The following is a 24,174-nucleotide window of genomic DNA, read 5'->3' on the forward strand; positions in this document are numbered from 1 at the left end:
CTATTCTGTTGCACTGTTTGAAAAGTACATCACCGGTGACCTTCTGGTTTACCCTAAGAAAGGGCTGTGATAAACAGACTCAGAACTGAGGTTTTCTGTTTTAATATGGGAAAGTCGTTGAATATTCCAACATTGTTCAAGGTGGTCTATTTTTATTGCGCATGACTAATCTTAGCCCTGAGATGTGTTGGAAAAGCACATGCTTGTTTCCTTCATATGTCAGTCTCACATTCAGCTTAAGTTTTGGGTAACTCTTAAGTTTCATTAGTGAAATGATTTTAGCAAGATTTTTATCATTAGAACAAGGCTGTAATAACAATTCCTTAAAGGCAGCTTTATTTAAGAGTGCAATCTGTTGGCAGCTAATAAAAATATCTGCTTAAGCTGTCTGCTTGGATGGGTGGCTTGTAGTCGTGTGTGATAGTAGAGAACAGATCTTTTTTTATTTCCCTTCTTGATTTTAGACGAAGGTACCTTTATTTCTGTGTGTGATCATGCATAAACATAACATTTGCTTTTCCCACAGGTAAATATTTACCGCTTGGTTACAAAGGGGACCGTGGAGGAAGAGATCATAGAACGGGCCAAAAAGAAGATGGTATTGGACCATCTGGTGATTCAGCGCATGGACACTACTGGCCGGACAGTCCTGGAAAACAACTCGGGAAGGTCCAAGTGCGTGACAGGAAGATGGGAGCGGGTGGCAGAGTCAAATTGATTTTACATCAGACTCGATCTAACTCTTCTATTAGGATTTTGTACAACAGACGTTAGTCCTTTATCTGAGAAAGGCCGAGCCAAGACCACAAGATGGCTTTTCCATTTTATTATGTTTCCCCTGTTTCTTCTTCCTCTTTTTTGCCTCTTAGTCCTCTGCTCATGTGCTCTTTCCTTCCTACCGCATCTTGCCTTTTGCTTTTGGCTCTGCATGTGGCGTATGGCACAGCAGCAGCAGGGCAGCTGTGTGCTCTCCATTAGGCTTTCATTTTGGCACAATGTTGCCTTGAACTTTTTAGCAGTGAGTAGATTGAATTCACAGCTATTTTGTTACTATTGGTAAAATGTTTGTATGGAGATTGATATTTGTCCTATTTAAACAGAAGGGTACAGAAGGAAAGTAGTCAGGTTCCAGTTGGCTTTATCTGGAAGCACAACTGTCTCTCTCAGAGTTTACACATTTTGACCAAATTGTTGAGTGTCTTCTATGGCAGTCCTGCAGCTTGTATCACAGGTGAAATGAAATGAGCCCTTCCTTAGTACAGTATTTTCCGATAACTTTCCCTTACAGAGGAAGAAACCCAGGTGGAAGAAGCTGGGTTCTTTCTCCTTAGGACCAGAGGTGAGGAAGTTGAAAAATTCTTAGTGAATCGAGAGACAAAGAGAACTCTCTTCTTTCACGTCACTAACTGCATTTCTTGCCTAACCGTGTAGTAGGTGAGCCAATAATCCATTTCCTAGTCTTTCACTAGGTTAGGTTCACCACCATAGACTCATTCTGTAGATTAAAAAGAAGCGAAATATGTGAGAGATCATTTTTCTTGTGACAGCATTTATATTTTTACCAGCAGTTTGACCCATTTATAGAGGGATGGGCATGTAGTAGAGCCACATAGAGGTTACTTGACATTTATTTCTAAGAGATGACATTTTACTTTTACAGTTCAAATCCTTTTAACAAAGAAGAGCTGACAGCCATTTTGAAATTTGGAGCAGAGGATCTCTTCAAAGAAATGGAAGGGGAGGAATCAGAGCCTCAGGTGATTGACGAAAAATTATTTTTCTTGACAAGTATCTGTGAAAGTCTACATTTTTCTGGAAGCAGATTCCGAGTCTACGTTACAGGCTTTCAGTAATTACTTGAAAGATGTAGTTTTTGTTTGATTGTTTTTCCTTATAGAGCTCGAAGCTTTTACTGAATTGAGCAGGAAGGAATGAGTAAAGCATATGAGGGTTCTGTCCTCAGTCGTCTTTACTGCAGTTTTATTTTTCATGGTCTCTGAAGTTTCACTCTATCATTTGTAAAAATAGTAGTTTGAAACATTAGATGTAAAGGATATAAAGCGGAGATCGTACAAGAAAATAAAAAATACAGCATCAGAAGAGAGAGCTGGCGTATCCTCACCGTCCATCTTCAGTACGTGCTGACCATGTTGTTGTTTTACTGTGTTCGTGTTGCTGTTCTTCTTTTAGGAGATGGATATAGATGAGATTTTGCGCTTGGCCGAAACCAGAGAGAACGAAGTGTCAACAAGTGCGACAGACGAGCTTCTGTCACAATTTAAGGTGTGGACATCATCGTGGGAGGGAGTCCTTAGTAGTGGCCCAATTAACCAGTCGTCACCAGTCATAACTCATGCCCGTTAGCACTTTCTGATGCAAGGCATTTTGCCTCTCCCTTTGCCGAAGTTGACTCACGTCCTGAATATCATTCTGTAGTGTTCCGTGTGCGTGTAGACTCTGCAGCCTTCCTCCTGCAGGGCGGAGGAGGAGAAGCATGTGCAGAGGGCCGAGGATGTGCCGTCAGTGGGATGGGTGGAGACCTAGCTGCGGCGGAGCTCTGGGGGTGCAGAGGGGTTGTGGGAGAGACAGAATAGACGACTAAGAGGTCGAAGGTATAAACACAGAAGGTGATGAGAAGTTCTTGATGACTTGGTGGGATCTTTTAAGGGTGATTATGGGATGGTCAGTGGTATCTGATATAACAAAATTAAATGAGATTAGAAATAAATGCAGAAGCCGGACACCAGATCAATAGGAGGTGGCAGCATTGAACATTGACGTTATTAAAAAGCCAGCGAAGAGTGGAGTGAAGGTCATTTATGGGATAAAAGGGTCAGGTAAGGCAAGGAATTTTAAAGATGTTACCATGTTTCCAGGTTGAGGAAAGAACTTGAGAATCGGGAAATACTGAAGGTTCTAAGGAAAGAAGGAAAATATGTTGGCACATTACCCCAGAGGAGACTGGACGGGGTGTGATCGAAAGCAGAGATGGAGCATTGGCCTTTGAAGGAAGAAAAAAGTATGCTTTAGGGACCAGGAGGGGAGACGAGATGTGTGAGTTTCTGCTGATGACCTTAGTTAGCAGCAAAGTGAGTGAGGTGTTTGCTGGGAGGTGGAAAGGATTTGGGATGGCCTTGGCTGGGGCTGGGAGTTGTACGGGGAACTCGATTAGGGAGTAGAGCTGAATTCGGAAGACAGCCTTCACATTGGAGCCAGTCAGCTGGTTGTGGGGCCTTCTTCAGCAGGCCTTGCGGTCAGAGAGGTTAGCTCAGTTTGGGGATCCCAGGGTGGGAGATGGCTTGGTAGGCATGGGAGAATCAGCGTGGCAGATTCGAGTGAGAACGTGGTTGAAGAGATTGACGTGGGTCGGCTCTGTGCAGGTTAGAGAAGCAGGGAGACCTGGGGGTTACAGTGATGGTTTGGAGTGGCAGACCCATTAGGACCGAGGGCGGAGCGAGGGAAGTGGTCGGAAGGAAGCAGTGTTGTGTGACGAGGTCCAAGGTTGGCCACAGGTAGAAGTTGTCTCTGAAAATCGGAATGAGTTGAGTAGACCAGAGAGCTGTAGGATCACTTAATGTGTCTGAGGATGATAAAGGTGAATTACTAGTGTTTCAGCTGGTTTCAACTTCTGTGAGCGCTGTCTCCTCCTCAGACAGAAGCCGTCTTCATGATGCTGTCTTGGTTGGACAGTTGTGTGAGTGTTTCGGTGTAAATTTCTACGTACTACAGGTTGACCAGAAGTCACAGTACTGGGTACTCTTGTCTTTCTAAAGCCCTTTTGGCCATTATGCTTAAGCAGCTGGTCTTCAGTAACTCTTACTATGCTTCAAGCAGTGTTCGCAATGTTTTACATGTGTTAATTCTAAGCCCTTACCACAGTAGATGTTATTTTCATTTACAGATGAGGAAACTGAGGCACAGAGAGGTTAAGTAGATGTCCTAAGGTGGTGTCATGATTACATCCTAGGCAGCGTCTGGCCCTTAACCACTACGCCATTCCCTGGAAGAGTTAATTTCCAGCTGCGGGAACCACTAACATATGTACATGTAGTGTTGATATTTGTATTAATTGATAATCATTTTCATATGGCTGTTTTAAGAGTCAGACCTGAAGTAATTACAAACAGCTTAATTTAAGAGGTTGGTCAGATGATTCATTTTAGAGAATGGAGAAATGTTAAATTTTCAGTCTCCGGAATTACACATTTTATTTCATCGTGGAATTTTAAAAATCTGATTGTGAGGATTATGATATCCATGTTGGATGCTGGAGTTAATTTCAGTCAGAAGTCTGAAAGTTCGGACTTCACTGTCAGCTCCAACTGACTTGGAGGAGTCAGACGTCCAAAGCCCTTTTGTACTTCATTACATTCGTCAAGTGTAGGTGGGAAGGGACAGAGAGAACATAGAGCCTTGGCCTGGGGCCTGCCCACCGGTGCTCAGAGGTTGGCCGGGGCTGGTGGGCGTTTCTGTGGGGCCATAGTCTCTAAGGCTGAAATGCCAGCCCGTAGGCGGTTTTCTCTCTGGGGTATGTATTATCTTACTGCAAGTAGACATATAAAATATTTGATAAAAATAGCATTTTCGTTCAAGTTTGTTAGAAATTTTGCATTTTATGTTCTCATTTTTATTCCTAAGGCTGAAGTACGTTTTGAGCAGTGAACTTATCACGTACTTTTAGCTTCTACACTTTTGATAAAAAAAGAACAAGGGAACTAGTTGGCTAGATGTTAGCCAGTGCTTTGAGTTAGGCGTTATTCCAGATGAGCTCTATTCAGTAGCCATTTGTAATTTCTAGAACTGTAAGTTCATAATGGATTAGTATAGGTTTTCTGCGTTTTGTAATCTAAATCTAAAATTTTTAATTAGTATCATGAAAATACACGTGGTGTCATGGTTACATTCTAGGCAGCGTCTGGCCCTTAACCACTATGCCATTGTATGATTTAAACAACAAATCTTCCAACAAGACTTAAGAGAATTGATATTTTTATATCTATCTCTGTACTTTTCAGTACAATTTCTAATGAACTTGAGGGTTTGCAACATTGATTTGGGGAATGAGGAGGTTAGTAGACAGTCTGTGCTTTGGTTATGTAATATCACAGGCGTCCTTATTATTCATGGCTCCTCACTTAGCTTAGAAACGCTGAGTTGCCGTTTTAGTGGGTGGCGTTTGGGAGATGGGGACACATCAGTTGTCCATTCGCTTTAAGGTCGCCAACTTCGCGACAATGGAAGACGAAGAGGAGCTGGAAGAGCGCCCTCACAAGGACTGGGATGAGATCATCCCTGAGGAGCAGAGGAAGCGCGTGGAGGAGGAGGAGCGGCAGAAGGAGCTGGAAGAGATTTACATGCTGCCTCGAATTCGCAGCTCCACCAAAAAGGTGACCGAGCGAGATGCGATGCGCACGCCCTCCTTATGCTCTAAGGGCCGCGGGGGCGCTCATCGTTCGGAGAGGGCCCCTGACCTGGCGGGCTCAGGGCAGGGTTCTGGGCAGCCTCGGTCAGGAGCGTGTGACAACGCCCCCGGCTCATGAGGCGTCTCCTCTTTGCACGATGGCTCTTTGCAAGATGGCCGAACAGAATTCGAGTTTGACTGAAGTTTGCGTTTTGCCGTTGTGGTTAGAACCAGTGATCCTAACAGTTTGTTTCTAATTGGCAAAGCTCTTTTAACCTTTAAGTGTTTGTTTACAGTACTTGGTATAAGTACTTACAAGATATTATGTTACAGAGCACCAGCACAGGCGCACTGTCTAATTTGATTTTTGCAACATCGAAGTAGGTAGTTACTACCCAGTTTGTTGGAGATAAGAGACTTGGCTTTGTGCAAGATGTTAGCTGTTATTTACTGTGCACTCACTGTGTGCCAGGCATAAGTCAGTGTGTTTACTCTGACTCATTCTCATTCTTATGAAAGCCCTGAGTGTAGGTGCTGTTATTTCCATTTTGTAAATGGAAAACAAAGGCACAAAGGGGTGAAGTGACTTGCCCAAGGAAGTCAGCGTGCACCTACAACTTAAAGATGTTTATTCCCGTGTACTTATTACATTACATTCTATCTCTGGAAGTGAGAATGTCCCAATGGAAGCGTGTCTCCCTCCGTTATGTGACATCTGCCTCCCTATTTGTCAGAGAAAACTTGTCTGCTCTGATGGGAAATTCTGAATACCAGAGAGTTAAGATGCACTGGTCTTCGTCCTTAGACCACTTGGACCTGGCACTTAACTACACTGTGACTTTGCCCTTTTAGGCTCAGACAAATGACAGTGACTCTGATACGGAGTCTAAGAGGCAGGCGCAGAGATCCTCTGCCTCAGAGAGCGAGACGGAGGACTCTGACGACGACAAGAAGCCGAAGCGCAGAGGGCGCCCGCGGAGTGTGCGGAAGGACCTGGTGGAGGGCTTCACTGACGCGGAGATCCGCAGGTGGGTGGAGGCTCCGCCCTCACTCCGGCTCTTGGACCCCCGGCCCTGAAGGCAGGGAGGGCAGAGGCCCTCACCTGCCAGAAAGGCCAGAGAGACCGAGTGGTACGCCATCCCAGAAATGCTTCTCCATCGCAGCGTTATTTTGAAGCAAATCCCAAATGTCATGATTTCAGATGTAAAATATTTCTATGTATTCCAGAAGGGGAAATGCAGAGTTGAGGAATAACTGGGTTCACTTTCACAAATAACACTTTCTTAATCTTCATATCCGCTCTGTTCCTTTCATATTGTGTCTTAGTTTTTGTCACACTCATTCCTATTTTCTTCTGTCACCATCCCCTCTATTTCCAATCCTCCCCCCCATAGTATCTCTCCTTACACTGTTACCTAACCAGATTATTATAGTGATTCGGCATGTCATGTCACAGTGAGACCTTGATGTATTGTGACATCTTGGTTTTTATTGACAATGCTAGTGGTTAGCTCATGTAAGGAAGGGCGCAGATGACACATGGACTGGCTTTTGGCATGGTTCAGGGTGAAGACTTGTTAGAAGGATGCGTTGGATTTTTGGTGGGAGATAAGGTTGGGCAGAAGGAGTCAGCAGAGTTTCCAAAACAGTTTTACTCAAGAAGCTTTAAATTATGTATTTATTATACTTTGTTTCATTCCCAGAAATATTTGAGGCAGTCCTAAAAAGCATATAGTTGTATTATTGACCAGAAGATAATGAAAAATACTGCAGTATGGAATTGAAAGTAACAGTAGTGGACTGAATGGACCCATTAACTATTTGGGGGCTTTATCACTCGTTGTGGTGATTGAATCATTTCATAAACTTGTACCTTGTAAAATGGGTGATATTAGAATTAAGTCACAGTTCTCAATTATGTCCCTGGGCAGTTTCCTGATCAGTCACTGGGAATAAAGTTGATCTTTAGTTTGAATAGATCTCAGCACTTATTATTTTAAATTGGTCATTTTCAAAGGCATTTAATGTTTATTCATTTAGTGTGTATCATAAGGATTGACCCAGTCTGTTTTTGACAGTTTACTTGGCTCATATTTTATCATAGGATGTGTTTGCGTTAACATAGCTAAAGTCTCTGTTTTCTCTTGTGTTTCTTGATCATCATCTTAGGTTCATCAAGGCGTATAAGAAGTTTGGTCTCCCCCTTGAACGGTAAGCTTAGTAATAATTCCTTATCTGTCTTTCACTTTCGTTACATTGCAGTTTCTTTGGTACTATGTCCGTTTAAGGTCTGGCACCTTTTGGTGGCCTACTTCTTAGACATTGGTGTATTCAAATCAATGTGACTTAGACATCAGCAAACATAACTGTGGAAGAAACTATACTTCGCTTCTAGAACAACCCTGCAGTGAATGAAAGTAGGCTGGAGGAAGGAAAAGGGGCACGAGGAAAGCAAAGTGGTTTAAAACAGGCTTCTGGCCCTTCCCTGCTGCTGTTATCCAACAGTCAGTTAACAAAGGGAGCAGAGCCCCTTCCCTTCAGTCTTTTGAAATTGTTATGCACTGTTCAAGGCTCAATTCTTTATGATGAAAAACAGGTAATCAGCCTTCATTGTGACAGGGTTTTTGTTGGAAACTCGTAATAATCGATTTAGGAATGTAGAGAAAAGTGTTTGGAGGAGCAAGCTTATATAAGGCCAGGTGGTATCTCATGGGATGTAAGAAAAGTGGGCACGGGTCCTTGAAGTGTCCCCATGTTTGTCTGTCCTCAGGCTGGAGTGCATAGCACGCGATGCCGAACTAGTCGATAAGTCTGTGGCTGACCTGAAGCGCTTGGGGGAGTTGATTCACAACAGCTGCGTGTCTGCAATGCAGGAGTATGAGGAGCAGCTCAAAGAAACCGCCAGCGAGGGTAAGTCACTTGGATGTCGGCCCTTCTCTGGGACCTGGAATGAGGTTTCTGCTGCTAACGGCTTTTCTTAGACGAGCAGGCGCATCTCCCATGCATCACTGCTTCTCCGAGATGTGCATTCTGACCGGCCTATAATTATGCACAGAGAGCCTTGTAAGATCCCAGAGGTTTGCTTGCAACCGAGGTCGATTTGCAGAAGGTGTAGAGTGAAGAACGAGATGAGTAGTTTCTTGATGTGGCTATAGAAAGTTTAAGTGGCTTTGGATATTGTGAAGACCTGAGTGGGCAAAGCGGAGTGGACGTGTCTGTGTTTTGGCAGTAAACTAGGACATTACAGACCTCAGCTATTGGTAATTAATTACCTGGGATCCACACAGCATATTGTTTTGTTGTGACAGACATAAAGAGTTTCGAGAATTAATTGGAATGAAGTACCGCAAACGTTTTTGTGACAGTGAGATTGCCATGGCATCGGGGTGTGTGGTAATTGGATTTGACCTGCAGTGTTTTCTCTTCCACACCAGAAATGTTTCTGCCTGTCCTGTAAGAAGTGGCTGTTGGGAGGCTGACATCCCATTGGTTAAGGGACACCCTCGAGGTTGAGTCTCACAGAGCTGAGGCGCTGTCATTATGGTGCACTGGACTGTGGTCTGTCCGTGCCATTTCCCCTGTTTCACCACTCTTCATCGTGCTGGAGAGCACTCACAGGAGGCTGTGTCAGCCGGGGTCAAGTGTTCTGGCTTGGGCAGCGGCCAGTTTACCTGGTGTCTTGGTTCTGTCATTTCTGAGCTGCAAGACCTGAGACAGGTGGCCTCTCAACGGTCTCATTCGGAAAATGGAGTAACAGTACCGGCCTCGAAGGGTTAGGATGATTACTTCAGTCCATGGGTGTAAAGTGCTTAGCATAGGCTCCGGCTTGCAGTGTGAGCTGTCATCCTTAAGTGAAGGAGTATTCGTTCCTTGGGATTTTCTTTTTAAGGATATTATTGAAGTAACAATTTAGAAGTACTTAAAATATCGTAAAAATTTTAGATGTATTTTTTGTAAACAAATAATTGAGTGTTTTAGACAATGGTCCAAAAATGTGCTTTCATAGCACCCAGATTTCATCCAAAAGTAAACCTTTTCTCATTGTTTTGTGTATTACATTCACATGGCTCAGAAATGAAAGACAGGTTTCCCTATTTTTTGTCTCTTTCTGGAAATTTAGGAATGCTTATATACAAAAAAAGAGTAGATAACGTTTTTTCTTTCTCCTTTTAATAGAAACACTGCAGCATGCACACCGATCTGCCTTTCTCTTTCCATCTCACAGCGTCCTTTGGAGATATTTTCTTATAAAAAGCCCTTCCCTCTCACACCCCTCTGTCTCATGCACCTTGGCATTGAGGATCTGGCCGATTGCTTCCTCCCGCCATTGTTTAACTGGGATTTAGCATATTCAGAGTCCAGGCTGACATTCCAATTCAAATGTAAGATTATTAATATCTCAAGTTGAAAAGTTATATTCCTAAAAATGTTAACATGATCATGTCTTTGCCTTTTCCTGTATTATGCTCATTTCTAAATAGCAAAGCCAGTCTTACTGTTAACAGTAAGGCTTCTCGATGCAGAGTTTGATTTCATTGCAATTCTTTTTGTCCTGAGAATACATCCCACTAGCAATGTGCAGTCAAAATATTGTGTTTTAAAATTATGCGAAGTTGTTTTTTTTCCTGTGTGGTTATGCCACCAACTTAAGATATGATATCGTTTAGCCTCTTTTGTTTATATTTATTTTCAATTTTAGAGATTCCTTGTCTCATTTTGATTTAACTTTTTATTTATTATTATTAATTATGTAAAACATTGGCAAACTCCATTGAGGTCGTTTGGAAAATCTTGCTTTTATCCCAGTTCCCCAGTCCTGTCTGTTTCATTCCTCTCCTATAGGTACCCAGTATTCTTTCCTACAGAAGATAACATGCCATGTGTTCTGTTCTACACCTACTTATTTTCACATACGGGGATCTCTCCATATTATTATGTAGAGATGTTACGATGTAGAGATCATCCCTCCTTCTTTTTACAATTGCACAATATTCCACCACGTGTGAATTCATACTTTATCTCCCCCTAGTAATGAATATGTGGGTCGTTTTCAGTCTTTTGCCATTATAAATAAAATCACAATGAGTAACAGTCTAACAAATATGCTATTTCCTATCTTGCCAGCACCTCTGGGGTAGATTTCTAGAAGTGGGATAGCTGGGTCTTGGGGAAAATGTACATGTAATTTGGTTAGATGTTGCCAAACTCTCCCCCGTAAGTCTAATAGCACTCACGTTGCCACCAGCAGTGTATGTACTGTTTTACAAGCCTCACAAACAGTGCGTTATCAAACATTCAGATTTTTGCCAGACTCTGGTAGGTGAGAAATGGCATCTCATTTTTTTTTTAAACGAGCAAGGTTGTGCATCTTTTCTGAGGGCCGTTAGTGGACTCTCTATTCATAATATTTTGCCCATTTTCTCTTGAGTTGTTGGTCTTAATTTTGAGGGCCTCCTTTTTTGATAAAAGTTGCCAGTTTACTCTAGTTTGTGATTTGTCTCCTTATTTTGCTTATGGTAGTTTATGCAGAAAATTAAAAAAAAATTTTTTATAGTCAAGTTTATGATGTTTTACCCTATTGAGTTTAGGTTTTGAGTCAGTTAAAAATATTTTCTCTACCTCCAGGATATAAAGAAATTAACTATGATTTTTTCACCCCCTTGTTCCTATGTGATTTTATTTACTTTTGCATCTCTGATCCACCTGGAGTTTTTTCTGGTGTACCAGTTTTATTTTTTCTGTATGGCAACTGTATGTCTCAACACCATTCATTAAAAATGGTTCCTCTTTTTTCCACCACCTGATTTTTTTTAAAGAGCTCCATAATCAGTTATGGATATGCAATATTAGTGGTATGGGTATGCAATATTGTTATGGGTATACACTATGAGTGTCTTGTTATTGGGCATTAAGCTTTTCAGTCCTTTGTTTTATGGCGTTGTGATAAATAACCCTGTATGTATGCAGCTTTGCACCATTTCCTCCCACCAGCATTGAATGAAAGTGTCTGTTTTCTCTTAGTCTTATCGACATAATATTTTCAATTTTTTTTATTTTTCTCAACCTCATAGGTTAAAAATGGGATGTGTATATATTTAATTTGCATTCCTGTTATCATAAGAAGGTCGAGTGTTTTTTTGTATGTTTAGGAACCACTTGAGTTTTATTCTCTGCAAATCGTGTCTCTATCCTTTGCCCATTTTTCTACTGCAGTCCAGGAGACTGAGAACCCGTAAAGGTTAATAAGTAGAGCGAGAGGGGGCAGTTTGTGCAGATTTGGAACTAAATTCCAGATTTCTGATTTTCAGACCAGGGCCTTTCCTATTTTACCACATTCTGTCCCCGCTCTCTTCAGTGTTGTTGGGAATGGGAGTTGGAAGTGAAGTTCTAGTGGATTACGTAAGAATCCCTAAGTAATTGTCTGTAATTGTAGTGCCATCTCATCAACTTGCATGTTTTGAAAAAAAAAGAAGTCTTTTCTCAGGCTCTGAGCTGTCCTTTCTCTCACAAAGTGTCATTGTCATTGATTTCGACTTAGACCCTTTGGTTAGAGTTGACTGAATTTCATTTTTACTTCGGGGATTATTTTAATTCGAAACTAGGGCTAGTGTAAACCTTCCATGACTCTTTTTGTTCATCATTTCAAATGTGTGAGGTATGGACTTGATCTCATACTTTGTTAGTAGAGAAGACCATCTTTAAAACACTTAAAACAGTTAATGGGATAGTTAGAAAAATAAAAGGAAAAAACTTTACTGATGTTATTTTTTAAGAATCTTTTGTTAATTTTATTAATTTTAGAACCAAATATATGTGCGTGTGTGTGTGTGTGTGTATTAAAGGCAATACAATTAAAAACACTAGCTGATTCAAAACTTCTAAATCTTAAAAAACTGAATTGTTTAGAGGTTATTTTACAAATAATTTTTTTGCCTTATAGGTTAAAAATTTGAATAACTCATGTATTTCGAGGGCATGAGCCTTGATTTGCTGGTATCTGTTCAATCTGTGGAACTTTAATAGATTCTTGTTTAACTAATGTGAAATTAATTGGTGCTTTTTTAGGGAAAGGACCAGGGAAAAAGAGAGGGCCAACAATCAAGATTTCTGGGGTTCAGGTTAATGTGAAATCCATCATACAGCATGAAGAAGAGTTTGAAATGCTGCATAAATCTATCCCTGTGGACCCTGAAGAAAAAAAAAAGTGAGTGTATTGCTTTGCCCACGCGTGGGTGGCTGTGCCACGAGAAAACAAACTTGACGTTTCATCATCTTGGGTTTAACATATCACAGTACTGTGTCTCTGTTCATTTGTGTTCATTGCCAAATCGGAAAGGCCTCTCCTCTGAAGTTCTTGCGTTTTCGAAATCCCCTTAGGTACTGCTTAACCTGTCGTGTCAAAGCTGCACATTTCGATGTCGAGTGGGGAGTGGAAGATGATTCTCGCCTCCTGCTGGGAATTCATGAACATGGCTATGGGAACTGGGAGCTAATTAAAACGGACCCAGAGCTTAAGTTAACTGACAAAGTAAGTGACTCGAACACTGGAGATTTCTAGATGTGTCGTGTAATGTTTTTGCATCGATTACTTATTTTTAACTATTTCTGGTGGGGGAGTGGGTTATCACGTTGGAAATTAGTACAATAATAAATTCCTGGGATTTCTTTGTCCTTGGAAATGTACCTTCTTTAGTGGACCGTGGCACCGTTTCTAGATGAAGATAGTAGCCAGGTAAACTTTCGGGGAAATTCTAGGAGAAATCTTGATCTGATTTTTGTGATAGGTCAGTCTCATTGCACCAAATACCAGGGTGAGGTTATTGATAATAAAAGCATCTCTCGGCCTTAGTTGTTGGCCCTTTGTTTAAAACTGTCTTTTAAACAATCATGTTTCAGTTCCGCATATAGAGAAAGAATGAACTACACCTTGGTGTTTTCTGTAATGGAATTAAACATTGGCTTTCCTTCTCCCACAAAATCGAGCCTCCCACCCTATCCGTCGCAAATCGGGCTACCAGGTAGTAAGGCCGTGCTCAGAGCTGTAAGCAGGGAAAGCTGACTGGCTCAGTTTCAGTAGGATGTGCTCCATGTTGTGCTCCTGGCAGGGCTTTTCCTGGCACGTCAAACAATGCTCATCCCATGTGCGATGCTCTAAGGGTGACAGCACCCTGCCTTAAGCACTGAGACCAAATCCAGTCTGGCCTGAGAGGTCCAACCGTGGTAGCAGGGACGGATCCTGTCCCGGCATAGCTCAGTGCTCTCCGGCAATGCTCTAAGAAGCATTTTCAATCTAAAACGAAGCTTTAACCTAGCTCCAGGGATTCCCTGCTCCTGGAAGGAGGAAATCCACGACGGCTGGGATGCTCTAGCAGATGAAGCCAACAAGCCCCTCCTACCTGAGTTGTTCTACCCTGTTAACAGCACAGGTAGGAGCCAGTGGGAGAGCTGGATTTCTCCATCCCATTTTGTAAAACGAGAACGGCTCATGAGGGATTGTCAGTGACTGGGAGCCATGGACATGAGATAGGATCTGAGGCTGTATCTGTGTTTTGGGTGGTTGGGGAGGGAAAGGACTGCTCAGCTCTTCGTCGTCTCTGTTTATCCTGATCCACTAACCAGGATGTGGGTGGTGGCGGGTGCTTCTCTTCCTTTCCTGTTGAAGATTCTGCCCGTGGAGACAGATAAAAAGCCCCAGGGGAAGCAGCTGCAGACCAGAGCAGACTACTTGCTGAAGCTGCTCAGGAAGAGTCTGGAGAAGAAGGGGGCCGTGTCGGGCGGGGAAGAGGTGAGTGTGGCTGCCAGCCGGACGTCCCCAGGCGGCTGAGACTCCAGGCCTTCAGAGTCAGGGAGGGGAAGTGATGCCGCTCAGGGCACTGCACAAAATGGAACCTCCTCGTAGTCAGGTGTTGCTTTTGCGATTCCAGCAGTGGTGGTTGGTTGGTAATAATAGAAATGCTCATTTAATTACTGACCTAACCAAGTTGGCAACTTTCTTACAAAGCCGTTCTCCTCAGATGTTGTCTCACAATAGCCCTGGTCTCTCCCGGTGCCACTCTGGACTACTGTAATAATGGGTCCAGGGATAAAGCGGACAGTTGGAGTCCACAGTTAATTCAGAAATGGGACTTCAGTTATGATGAATTTCTTGCTTAGTGAAAGATTGCAACCGAGTTGCTAATGAACTCATCTGAGCTTTATCTCCTTTCATTTCCCCAACTTTTCATTTCAGTTCAGACCTAGAAGTGGGAATCATGTTTAAAAGATAAAACAAGTTAACATCCAGTGCTAGCAGCAGCCTTTGTCCATTTCCTTAAGTGCTCTTGGAGCTGTGCCGTTTGTATTAAATTCTCTGTGCTATAAACAAAACATTTTAGAAGAAAAAATTATCCTGATCCCATACTATGTCCTTTTTCATGTAATAGTATCATAAGTAGTGTCATTCTTCAGAGAATATGTGTGTTGAGTGTGTACTGTAAAGTAGGCTCTGGAGAGACCGATTAACCATGTTTATACTTGCATTAGGTTACTGTATCATATTTGATTGTGTACATACACATCTCTTCCTTGATTTTCAGTGTAGCTGGGTTTTTTTTTTTTTTTTTTAAACACCTACAGCACCTGGTCTTCCTAGGTGGTCTCCCGTCCAAATACTAACCAGGCCCAACCTTGCTTAGCTTCCGAGATCAGCTGGGATCATTTGTTTTGTTTTTACTATTATTGTCTTATATATTATTTTCATTTGTATCTTTGTACATAAGGTGTTCTTTGTTTTGAATTCTATCTTTGAGGGAATTCTAAAAATTGGAATCAGTAGATTTGAGAATATGGGCGGTATGGGTGTGTGGTGTGAGTGTGTGTGTCTGGGTGTGGTGTGTGTGGGTTTGGGGTGTGGGTGTGTATGTGTGGTGTGTGTATGTGTGGTGTGGTGTGGGTGTGGTGTCGGTGCGGTGGGCGCAGGATATTTCTGCACCAGCTAAAATCGGCCGTTTGGATTATATGGCCACTATTTCAGATAGTCATGTTATCTGGCCGTACTTTTGAGAGACTTGATTTGTAGTTTTATCATCATTTTCTCTCCCTTTCCAGGCCAAATTAAAAAAGCGGAAGCCTCGAGTAAAAAAGGAAAACAAAGCCCCCAGGCTGAAAGATGAGCATGGGATTGACTTTTCATCTCCCAGACTCTCAGACAATCCATCAGAGGAGGGAGAAGTGAAGGTCTTCCTAGGTGGTCTCCCGTCCAAATACTAACCAGGCCCAACCTTGCTTAGCTTCCGAGATCAGCTGGGATCATTTGTTTTGTTTTTACTATTATTGTCTTATATATTATTTTCATTTGTATCTTTGTACATAAGGTGTTCTTTGTTTTGAATTCTATCTTTGAGGGAATTCTAAAAATTGGAATCAGTAGATTTGAGAATATGGGCAGTATGGGTGTGTGGTGTGAGTGTGTGTGTCTGGGTGTGGTGTGTGTGGGTTTGGGGTGTGGTGTGTGTATGTGTGGTGTGGTGTGGGTGTGGTGTCGGTGCGGTGGGCGCAGGATATGTCTACACCAGCTAAAATCGGCCGTTTGGATTATATGGCCGCTATTTCAGATAGTCATGTTATCTGGCCGTACTTTTGAGAGACTTGATTTGTAGTTTTATCATCATTTTCTCTCCCTTTCCAGGCCAAATTAAAAAAGCGGAAGCCTCGAGTAAAAAAGGAAAACAAAGCCCCCAGGCTGAAAGATGAGCATGGGATTGACTTTTCATCTCCCAGACTCTCAGACAATCCATCAGAGGAGGGAGAAGTGAAGGTATGAGGCTTGCTTTCAGTTGAGCGTTATACTTTAAGCTTCACTTATTGTGCCAGCTGGTATAAAAGCATTTGAAAGGTGCTTGGTTTACATGCAGCGTAGATGAAGGAAACTGAATCTTTGTCTTTATTTAACCTGTGAGAAAGGAGTGTAGCTGTTCATTTAAGTCAGCAAGTGCAAACTCGCAGATACTGGATGAGGGGACCACGCTAGTTCTAATGATAAATGGCAGCTGACGTTCAGCCTCGTTTTGGGGAACGACAGCGCGCTGGCAACGTGGCTAAGCGAGGAGCTGGTGCAAGGCACAGCTGCGCTCTCGGTCAGTTTGTCGTTGGGCCAAAGAAAACCTGTCTGTGGATCAGGCTTGGCCCAAGGCCCACAAGTTTGTAACCTCCTGTCTAAGCAAAGTGGAATGTAAACTAGTGTCCTTCAGTGTTTTGTTTCAGTGAGTAGCAACTTAATGGGTTTTATTTTGTTACTCTTCGAGCGTAATTGTGCTTTGAGATTAGCTCCAAGAGGGTCAGCAGTGATACAGCAACCTGCACGGTTTTGAGTCGTGCACGCATGCATTCACATGCTAGCAACTGCACCGGGTATTAGCTGACAGGTGCATATATGATCTCTTTGTCCTCAGTTTTTCCTCTCTGTGAGATGGAAATGATAATGCCTATGCTGAAGGGTTGCTGTGAGAATTAGAGAAGACAGAAGTGAAGAACATCTGCCTCTGAAAGCTTACCTGGCTATTACCAGAGTGTTTAGAATTAATTGTGTGAGTGCTTTCAGGCTGTATGCTTGAAAACAAGCTTCCAAGTGTAGACGTGGTGATGAACCGCTGGGGGCAGTGCTTCCTGCTCCAGAAAGTAAATGAGTAAATATAAAGTTCGCGGCCATAGCTCATAGCCCCATTTGTCTTCTAGGATGATGGCTTAGAAAAAAGTCCAATGAAAAAGAAACAGAAGAAGAAAGAGAACAAGGAGAACAAGGAGAAACAAATGAGTTCTAGGAAAGACAAAGAAGGAGACAAGGAACGGAAGAAGTCTAAAGATAAGAAAGAGAAGGTATTGATGTCCTTCTTCTTACTGAGGTACCCGTAGCTGCTGAAATTCCCTTCTGGAATTTAGAAATAGAATGGAGTTTGAGGGTCCGGAAATAATTGTCTTTCTATGGGCTCATCCGAGAAGGAAGGTTGGGACTGTTGGGGGGAGGCCTGCGCCGCCTCCTGCAGAGAGAAAGGGACGTGCAGGTGTGGGTGTCCTTCCACAGGGAAGGCCTCTGTGTGCACTCTGCATATTTCAGGGGTCTGTTTGAATGTGATAAGACAGGTGAGAGGAATCTGCACTTACAGGTAACTACTTGAAATATATTCTCAGATTCATGATAGAATAGCACAGTCTGCAGATGAATTTGAATAGTTGAAGGATTTAGGCTTCCAACCAAATGCTAGCAAGAGTTAAGCTTTTGGAATAGAAATGGGTGAAAAGCCCTGCTATTATATAATCTTCACTTTGAGGGTTTTAAAGTTCATTCCAAACCACAGAAATCTGGTAAAGTGTTGCATGTATGCTTGCTGACTTATGATGAAATTATTTTGCAATTAATCATCATTAAAACATGCAAACAAGTAACTGCTATAATTCCACCATCCAGTTATAACTCTATTAGATTTCTTGCTGAGTACCTTTCCATATAAGAACAAACATAAAATAAAAATCAGACCAGACTGTTGGGTAGTCTTTTCTCCCCACTTAGCAATATATAACAAACAACTTTCCAAGTGAATAAATACATGTTAAATTGTTTTTAGTACATAAGGAAGATTCTGTTTGGTTATAACAGCTTGGGAGCAATTAACATCTCATATTGAAATTGCTTTCCAATTTGTAATGTTATAAACCATCCTGTGACAGATATCTTGGTGTCTGTGCTTCCACAGAAAGATACTTTTATTTTTTTAAAGTGAAATATATTAAAAAAAAAAAACACAAAGAACAATTTAACATTTATCCACTACTCAGATGTTACACTTTTTGTTAATATTTTTCCATGTTTACTTCAAGTGGCTTTTTTTGGCAACTGTATTTTGAGTTTCATGCACACATCATGAATGCTGTTGAAGCTCTCTCTTTTAAATATATCTAAATATACTTATATCTCCATCCTTCTGCAACCTTTCATGGAGAAAATGAGATTTGTCCATGCAAATTTGTGTAGGTTTCAATCATTTACAATATTTTAATTAATACAAATTCTTAGATCAGTGTATATTCATTTATAAGCTGTTAATAAAAATTGCTACATGATACTGTACAAGATCTCTGCCAGTTTACACTCTTAATCTCCTCGTGATTTTGTGCATTTTATGGATCAGAGAATGGCAGCCAAATGGAATTGATGAAGCTAAAGTTATAATTGGGTATGTTTAGAAACAGAAATGGGAATGGTGTGTAAACAGTTACTCACATAGGTTTGGCTTCATGATGTCTCTCAGAGGACCTTATTTTGCCTTTTCTATAAACTGAGGCCGTCGTATTTACCCGCTGTAGTGACATGACATAGGTACCAAGTCCAAATTGCAAGGCAGGATTACACAAATGACAATGACTCCTTGTAACTCTTTTTTAAAAGCCTAAAGGTGGTGATGCCAAATCTTCGAGTAAATCAAAGCGATCTCAGGGTCCTGTCCATATTACAGCAGGAAGTGAACCTGTCCCCATTGGCGAGGATGAGGAGGATGATCTGGACCAGGAGACATTCAGCATAGTAAGTCATGACCTTGAGGGACGCCAGTGCCTGCGGTGGTGAGGAGGGGACACCATGACACGAGACAAGGCTGGGGTCCTGGCCGAGTGAGCTAGAGCAGTGGTGAACGTGTCGTTCTTGCTTCCTTGTGGTGGCGGGTGACACTAAGACATGGCCCAGGATACGGTCTGTCTCCCCAGGTGAGACGGGGGAGGTGTGGGAGAGCACGCACGGACGAGGCCTTGATGGGACTGGGAACAGGCCAGGGTGTCCTCAGGCCCTTATTTCCTTACTGGAGCTGCAGGTATGTGTTTCATTGCGCTGCACTCAACAAATTCTCTTCCCCACCCCTCTGGTGGTCTCCCCTTCTCCCCAAATTTCCATAAATCAGTTCACTTGAATAGTTAACTCGATCCCAACGAGAAAGTGATCTTCCAGATCTCAAAATATTCCTGCTCTGTGGCAGCAGAGGAAAGAATTTTGATCCCATCCTTGTCGGTAGTCTGTCTCTCTCCACCTTTTTCTGTGTTCCCTCAAACCTGTATGCACGTGTATATACATAGATACATATATTTTTCTTTGTATTTATCTAATTTTAAAAAATTCTCCTTAGTCTTCTGCCTGTGAGCACTGTGAGAGCAAGTACTGTGTCTTTACATAAAGTATACATAGATTCTAGAAGTATACAATAAATGAGTAAATTGAGTGAATGGATAAATTCATTACACAACCAGCTGATACATTTCCTTGGTTCTTCTTTAGCTCAGTATTTATGAGAAAATCAAAATTAATGCTTCTCTGGTACCATACTCGTTTTAAAAAATGCTTTTACATATTGGCTTATTCCTGTTTTTATATTATGAACTCTTTAAAAACTACAGAAAAATTCCAGGAATATAATACATTGATGTAGGTACCACGAAGCTCCGTCAGATCTGCATTTCTTTAAAGCTCAGACTAGAATGTTGAAGCCCCCAGTGTTCCCCAGTGTCAACCTTTGTTGCTTCCCCAGAAGTGGCCACAATGCTGAATTTGATTATCGTTCTCTCGTGCGTGATTTTGGAGTTTTTACTACTTACGTCTCTAAAGATAAGGTGAAGAGAGCTTGGGGACTCGTCCTGTGTCGCACAGTTAAGGTGCCCGTGAGAGTCAGGCTTCTCAGCGTCACACTGCACGGCCTCCCGTGGGCCCGTGTAAATGCGGCCCCGAGCGTGTCCCTTGACTTGCTCTTCTCCTCTCGGCATTTGCACGTTTGGGAGTTACCCGTGTCGATAACTGTTACGCTGCTGCTTTATGACTTCGGCAGTGCCATTCCTGTTGACGGACGTTGGGGTCTCCCCAGGTGTTTTCCATCACAGCGAGGCCGCGGCGAAATTGCGTGTTCTTGTGCACGTGTGTAAGAGCTCTGGCGCCTGCAGCTCGAGCAGAAGCGCGGGGTGACTGGGCATGCACACCTGCCACTTCATTAGATGTCATTGGGTCACTCCTCACAGCCACTGTAGAGATCCACACTCCTTCTAGCAGTGATTGTGAGTCTCCATTGCTTCCCAGTCTCAGAAACAGGGTAATTTCCGACTTATAGATTTTTACTGCCCTCCCGAGGGTGTGAAATATTGACTGGTGTGGTTGTCGAACATTTATTTTCGTATCTCTTGGGCATTCATGTTTCCAGTGAATTTCCTGTTCATATCCTTCGCCTATTTTGAGTAATTTGTCTTTCCTTACTTTTTCTATAGGAATTCGTGATGCTAATTTTTTATCTGTCAGTCATTACAAGTATCTTCTAGTTTTCTCTTATGGAACTCCTTGTTTTTGGATAGTGGACTCTGGGCGTGGTCCCTAATGTTATTTTTCTTTTTTAAATTTTCAATTTCTGCTTTTTAAATTACTTTCCTGGGGATCTCCTCAACTTTCTCCCCCATTATTTCTTTTGAGGATTTTATTCCTCTTGTTATGTTTATTGCCAAGATCTTTTACTCCCACCTCCCAACGGTTCTCTGAATATTTTTGTATTTATCTATCCATCATTCATGTTAGATATTTTTCCAAATGGCTTGGTAATCCTGGGTTGTCATTCTGTTTTCTGTTCGTCTGGCTCGCTAGTCCTGGGTTGTCTGCTCATGTTTAAGAGCGAGGGACTAACCCTCTGATTCCACGTATTTCTGCAATCCTGCTGTCAGTACAGTGACCTCGTCCCCTCGTGTAGCTCATTTTGGAGATCTTTCTTTCATCTTCTCCAGAGAATAAACTTCCTGATCTTTTTTGGTTGATGGTGTCGGATATCTGGGTGTCTATTAGGAATCCGAGTACCTGTTACTCTTAAGCAGTCTTTAAAAACCAGTCCTTATTTCTTAACTCTCAATCCTATGTCCAGAGACACTTGACTAGCCTTTGGGGGAATTTTGCAGTATAAATCAGGTGGCTCCATAGCTGGCTTTAGTGTTCTCAGGTTTATTAAGTAACTTCCCTAGCTGCCAATATTGTATTCCAGTTGTTTTTTCTCCTATTTTCCCTGTGTTTGTGGGGTTATCTCTTTTTAAGGCAATCCCTTTACTGTCCTTTTAGCGGGGTTGGAGTTAGGGAGGAGAAGATCCTCATGTTCTGTTCACCGTTCTTGCCCGGAAGCCCGTCCCTTAAGGGCTTCTGACGAACCTAAAAGACTTGTAAATGTCTTATCCTGCAGTTTTAGTTTGCGATGGGAGGTTTTCAGACCAGGTTTGTAGTTTTGCATCTCATTTGACTTTCATAATGGCCTTGTGAGGTTGTCAGGCCCCTCTTGCAGATGGGGAAACAGAGCAGCATCTTCAGAGGCCAGGTAAGGTGTAACAGGTCATTGCTCTAAGCGACGATGCTGAGACTTGCACCTCAGGTTTTTCTAACTTGACACTGATACTTTTTCCACTGGCTTTAACTGCTTCTTCCCAGTGACCACATGGCATGAGGGCGGGCTGTGTGTTCCTGGGAATTCAGGGCACAGGAAGCAAAGGCGGAGGCGTCTCTGCTGCAGATGTTTCATAACTCCACTCTCTTGGCCTGTTCCAGTGTAAAGAGAGGATGAGGCCCGTGAAAAAGGCACTGAAACAGCTGGACAAACCTGACAAGGGGCTCAACGTGCAGGAGCAACTAGAGCACACCCGGAACTGCCTGCTGAAAATCGGGGACCGGATAGCCGAGTGCCTTAAAGCTTACTCAGACCAGGAGCACATCAAGCTGTGGCGGAGGTAACCCGGCTTGACTTGATGGAGTTGTGTGGGTCCGTTTTGTTTTATGAAGGTGACATAGCCACCCAAAGAAAATTGTTTTTCTCAACAAAAGCTATCCTTTGGCAACATTCCTGTAGGCTTTCATTTTACTTTCTTGAAATAGGCCATTCCAGTGAGCCCAGTGTTTTTAATGGGTTGGATGATGTCATTATTTTGTAAGAGAAAAACGATAGTGGATATGATGGCCTATTCTCAGCATAAAGACTCAGTCTTTAAACCTGAAAGGGACAGAAATCTACTTTGACTCTACATTAATCTCAGGTTAAAGTTCAGATATAATATAGTCACTGATTGGTTAGCTCTCTACTAACTCAGGAGGAGAAGTAGGTAGAAACCACCAGAACTGAGAGTTCTCTGTTCTCTTTAATGATGGAGTAATTTGAATTACTACAAGTAATTCAGAACTTTAGTTTGTAAGGTATCATGACTTAATATTTTTCACTTTTGATACTTTAAGTAAACAATAAGTTTCTCACAGACAGTTGTAACATTCATCTCTTTCCATATACTTCATGGTTAATGTAATTATTTTCGTATAATAAACCCAATATCAGTGGATTGGTTTTGGAGTAAAAATGAATTTAAGAAAACCTCTCATGTTATGCTATCCATAGCATGCTTCACACCCATTAAGAAACAGAATTGTTTTAAAATGTTACTCTTCCGCTTTACACTGTTAGCACCTCCTTTCCGTCCCCAGCCATCTGGCTTGCTTTTTACCGACTCAGTCAGTCCCTGTTGGAAGATACCAAAAGTACTGTCATCCCAGTACATATATGTTCATAAGCTGGGCTCTCTGCTGTGCGCCGAGGCCCATCTGTGTTTAAATGCACGGGGCACCGTGGTCCTGGCTGACAGTAGTTCGCAGGAAGGTCCTTGCCCACTCCTGAGACACTGTCTATCATAAAGTGGTAATTCCCTGACCAGGTGCAGTGGGGCTTCCTGGAGGAGGAGGGGGTGGCGCGTGCAGAAGCGTAGTCGGGCGCGTCTTCTGAGAGGCAGGTGGACACACTCGAGCCTGCTGTAGAGTGGAGTGGACTTTGATGAAGGTGTTCTCAGGCTTCTGTAGGGGCTCAGAAGTGGGGCCGCGAGGGTCGTCAGGGTGCAGAGGCACTCTGTTAAGACGGCCAGAGCCTGTAATTAACAGAAGGCCTTTGGGAGGCGGGTAGACGGCGTCTCGGAAACACGCTGCAGCAGGTGCACGAGTCGGGGGCCCACACGGTGCCTGGGTGGCACACACGGCGACGCTGCTCTCTGAAGAGTGCGTGGGGCGAGACGCCTCTTCCAGCTCCCTGTCAGTCATGCCCCGTTCACAGCAGCGCCCTGTTAAGGGTGCGTGTGGCGGGATCGGAGGGAGGGGTCCCTGGGAGTTTGAAGGAGGAAACCATAGGGCTCGGTGGTGACGACTGGGAGGAAGGAAGGGGCAGCAGCGCAGAGACAGCCAGCCGGCTGTGTGCGCGCCCAGCCTGGCGGGTTCTGGGAACATGGACGGTGGAGGGAGACTTCGGACTGGAGCCCTGGGTGCCAGTGAAGTAGGGGAGTTTTAACCATAACACAGAGAGCCCGGGTCTCCAGACCCCTCAGCCAAACCCTGTTGACAGTAGCATCTAAAGATGGGGAAAAAAAAAAAAAAAAGATGGATTATTGATGCAAAGACCTGGAAGAATATTTCTGTGACTTCATTTTTGCACCTGGAGAGTATTCCACAGTAAAACTTGATAGCTTGCCATCCATGAAGAGAATAAAAAGTAATTTAAAAAATTCTATAATTTACCAGTATCATTTCTGTTTTTTAAGGAACCTATGGATTTTTGTTTCCAAGTTTACAGAATTTGATGCTCGAAAATTGCATAAGTTATACAAGATGGCTCATAAGAAAAGATCTCAAGAAGAGGAGGTAAAATACAGATTTAATCCTACTTCATACTAATAGATAAAAACCAGTTCCAAGAAAATTCCTTAATGGCAGTTTTTCC

At 42.7% G+C, this 24,174-nt stretch overlaps 1 protein-coding gene across 9 annotated transcripts in view; it reads left to right on the forward strand.

Moving 5' to 3' along the window:
- CHD2 (chromodomain helicase DNA binding protein 2) overlaps nt 1-24,174 on the forward strand; it is a 106,543-nt gene that overhangs the window by 70,655 nt on the left and 11,714 nt on the right. For 8 of the 9 annotated variants that reach the window (XM_025041218.1, XM_025041219.1, XM_015598720.2 and 5 more), the window contains 15 exons: nt 527-675; nt 1,661-1,757; nt 2,191-2,283; nt 5,217-5,387; nt 6,254-6,429; nt 7,571-7,612; nt 8,172-8,311; nt 12,467-12,605; nt 12,779-12,929; nt 14,064-14,186; nt 15,488-15,616; nt 17,114-17,254; nt 18,822-18,956; nt 21,978-22,156; nt 23,996-24,095. In XM_025041218.1, the coding sequence (XP_024896986.1) occupies nt 527-675; nt 1,661-1,757; nt 2,191-2,283; nt 5,217-5,387; nt 6,254-6,429; nt 7,571-7,612; nt 8,172-8,311; nt 12,467-12,605; nt 12,779-12,929; nt 14,064-14,186; nt 15,488-15,616; nt 17,114-17,254; nt 18,822-18,956; nt 21,978-22,156; nt 23,996-24,095 (1,965 nt within the window). The remainder of the gene's footprint in view (nt 1-526; nt 676-1,660; nt 1,758-2,190; nt 2,284-5,216; nt 5,388-6,253; nt 6,430-7,570; nt 7,613-8,171; nt 8,312-12,466; nt 12,606-12,778; nt 12,930-14,063; nt 14,187-15,487; nt 15,617-17,113; nt 17,255-18,821; nt 18,957-21,977; nt 22,157-23,995; nt 24,096-24,174) is intronic. The other variant, XM_025041221.1, reaches the window with a different exon arrangement.

This window comes from Pteropus alecto, unplaced genomic scaffold (assembly GCF_000325575.1).
Source record: "Pteropus alecto unplaced genomic scaffold, ASM32557v1 scaffold59, whole genome shotgun sequence".
Taxonomy (NCBI): Eukaryota; Metazoa; Chordata; class Mammalia; order Chiroptera; family Pteropodidae; genus Pteropus; species Pteropus alecto.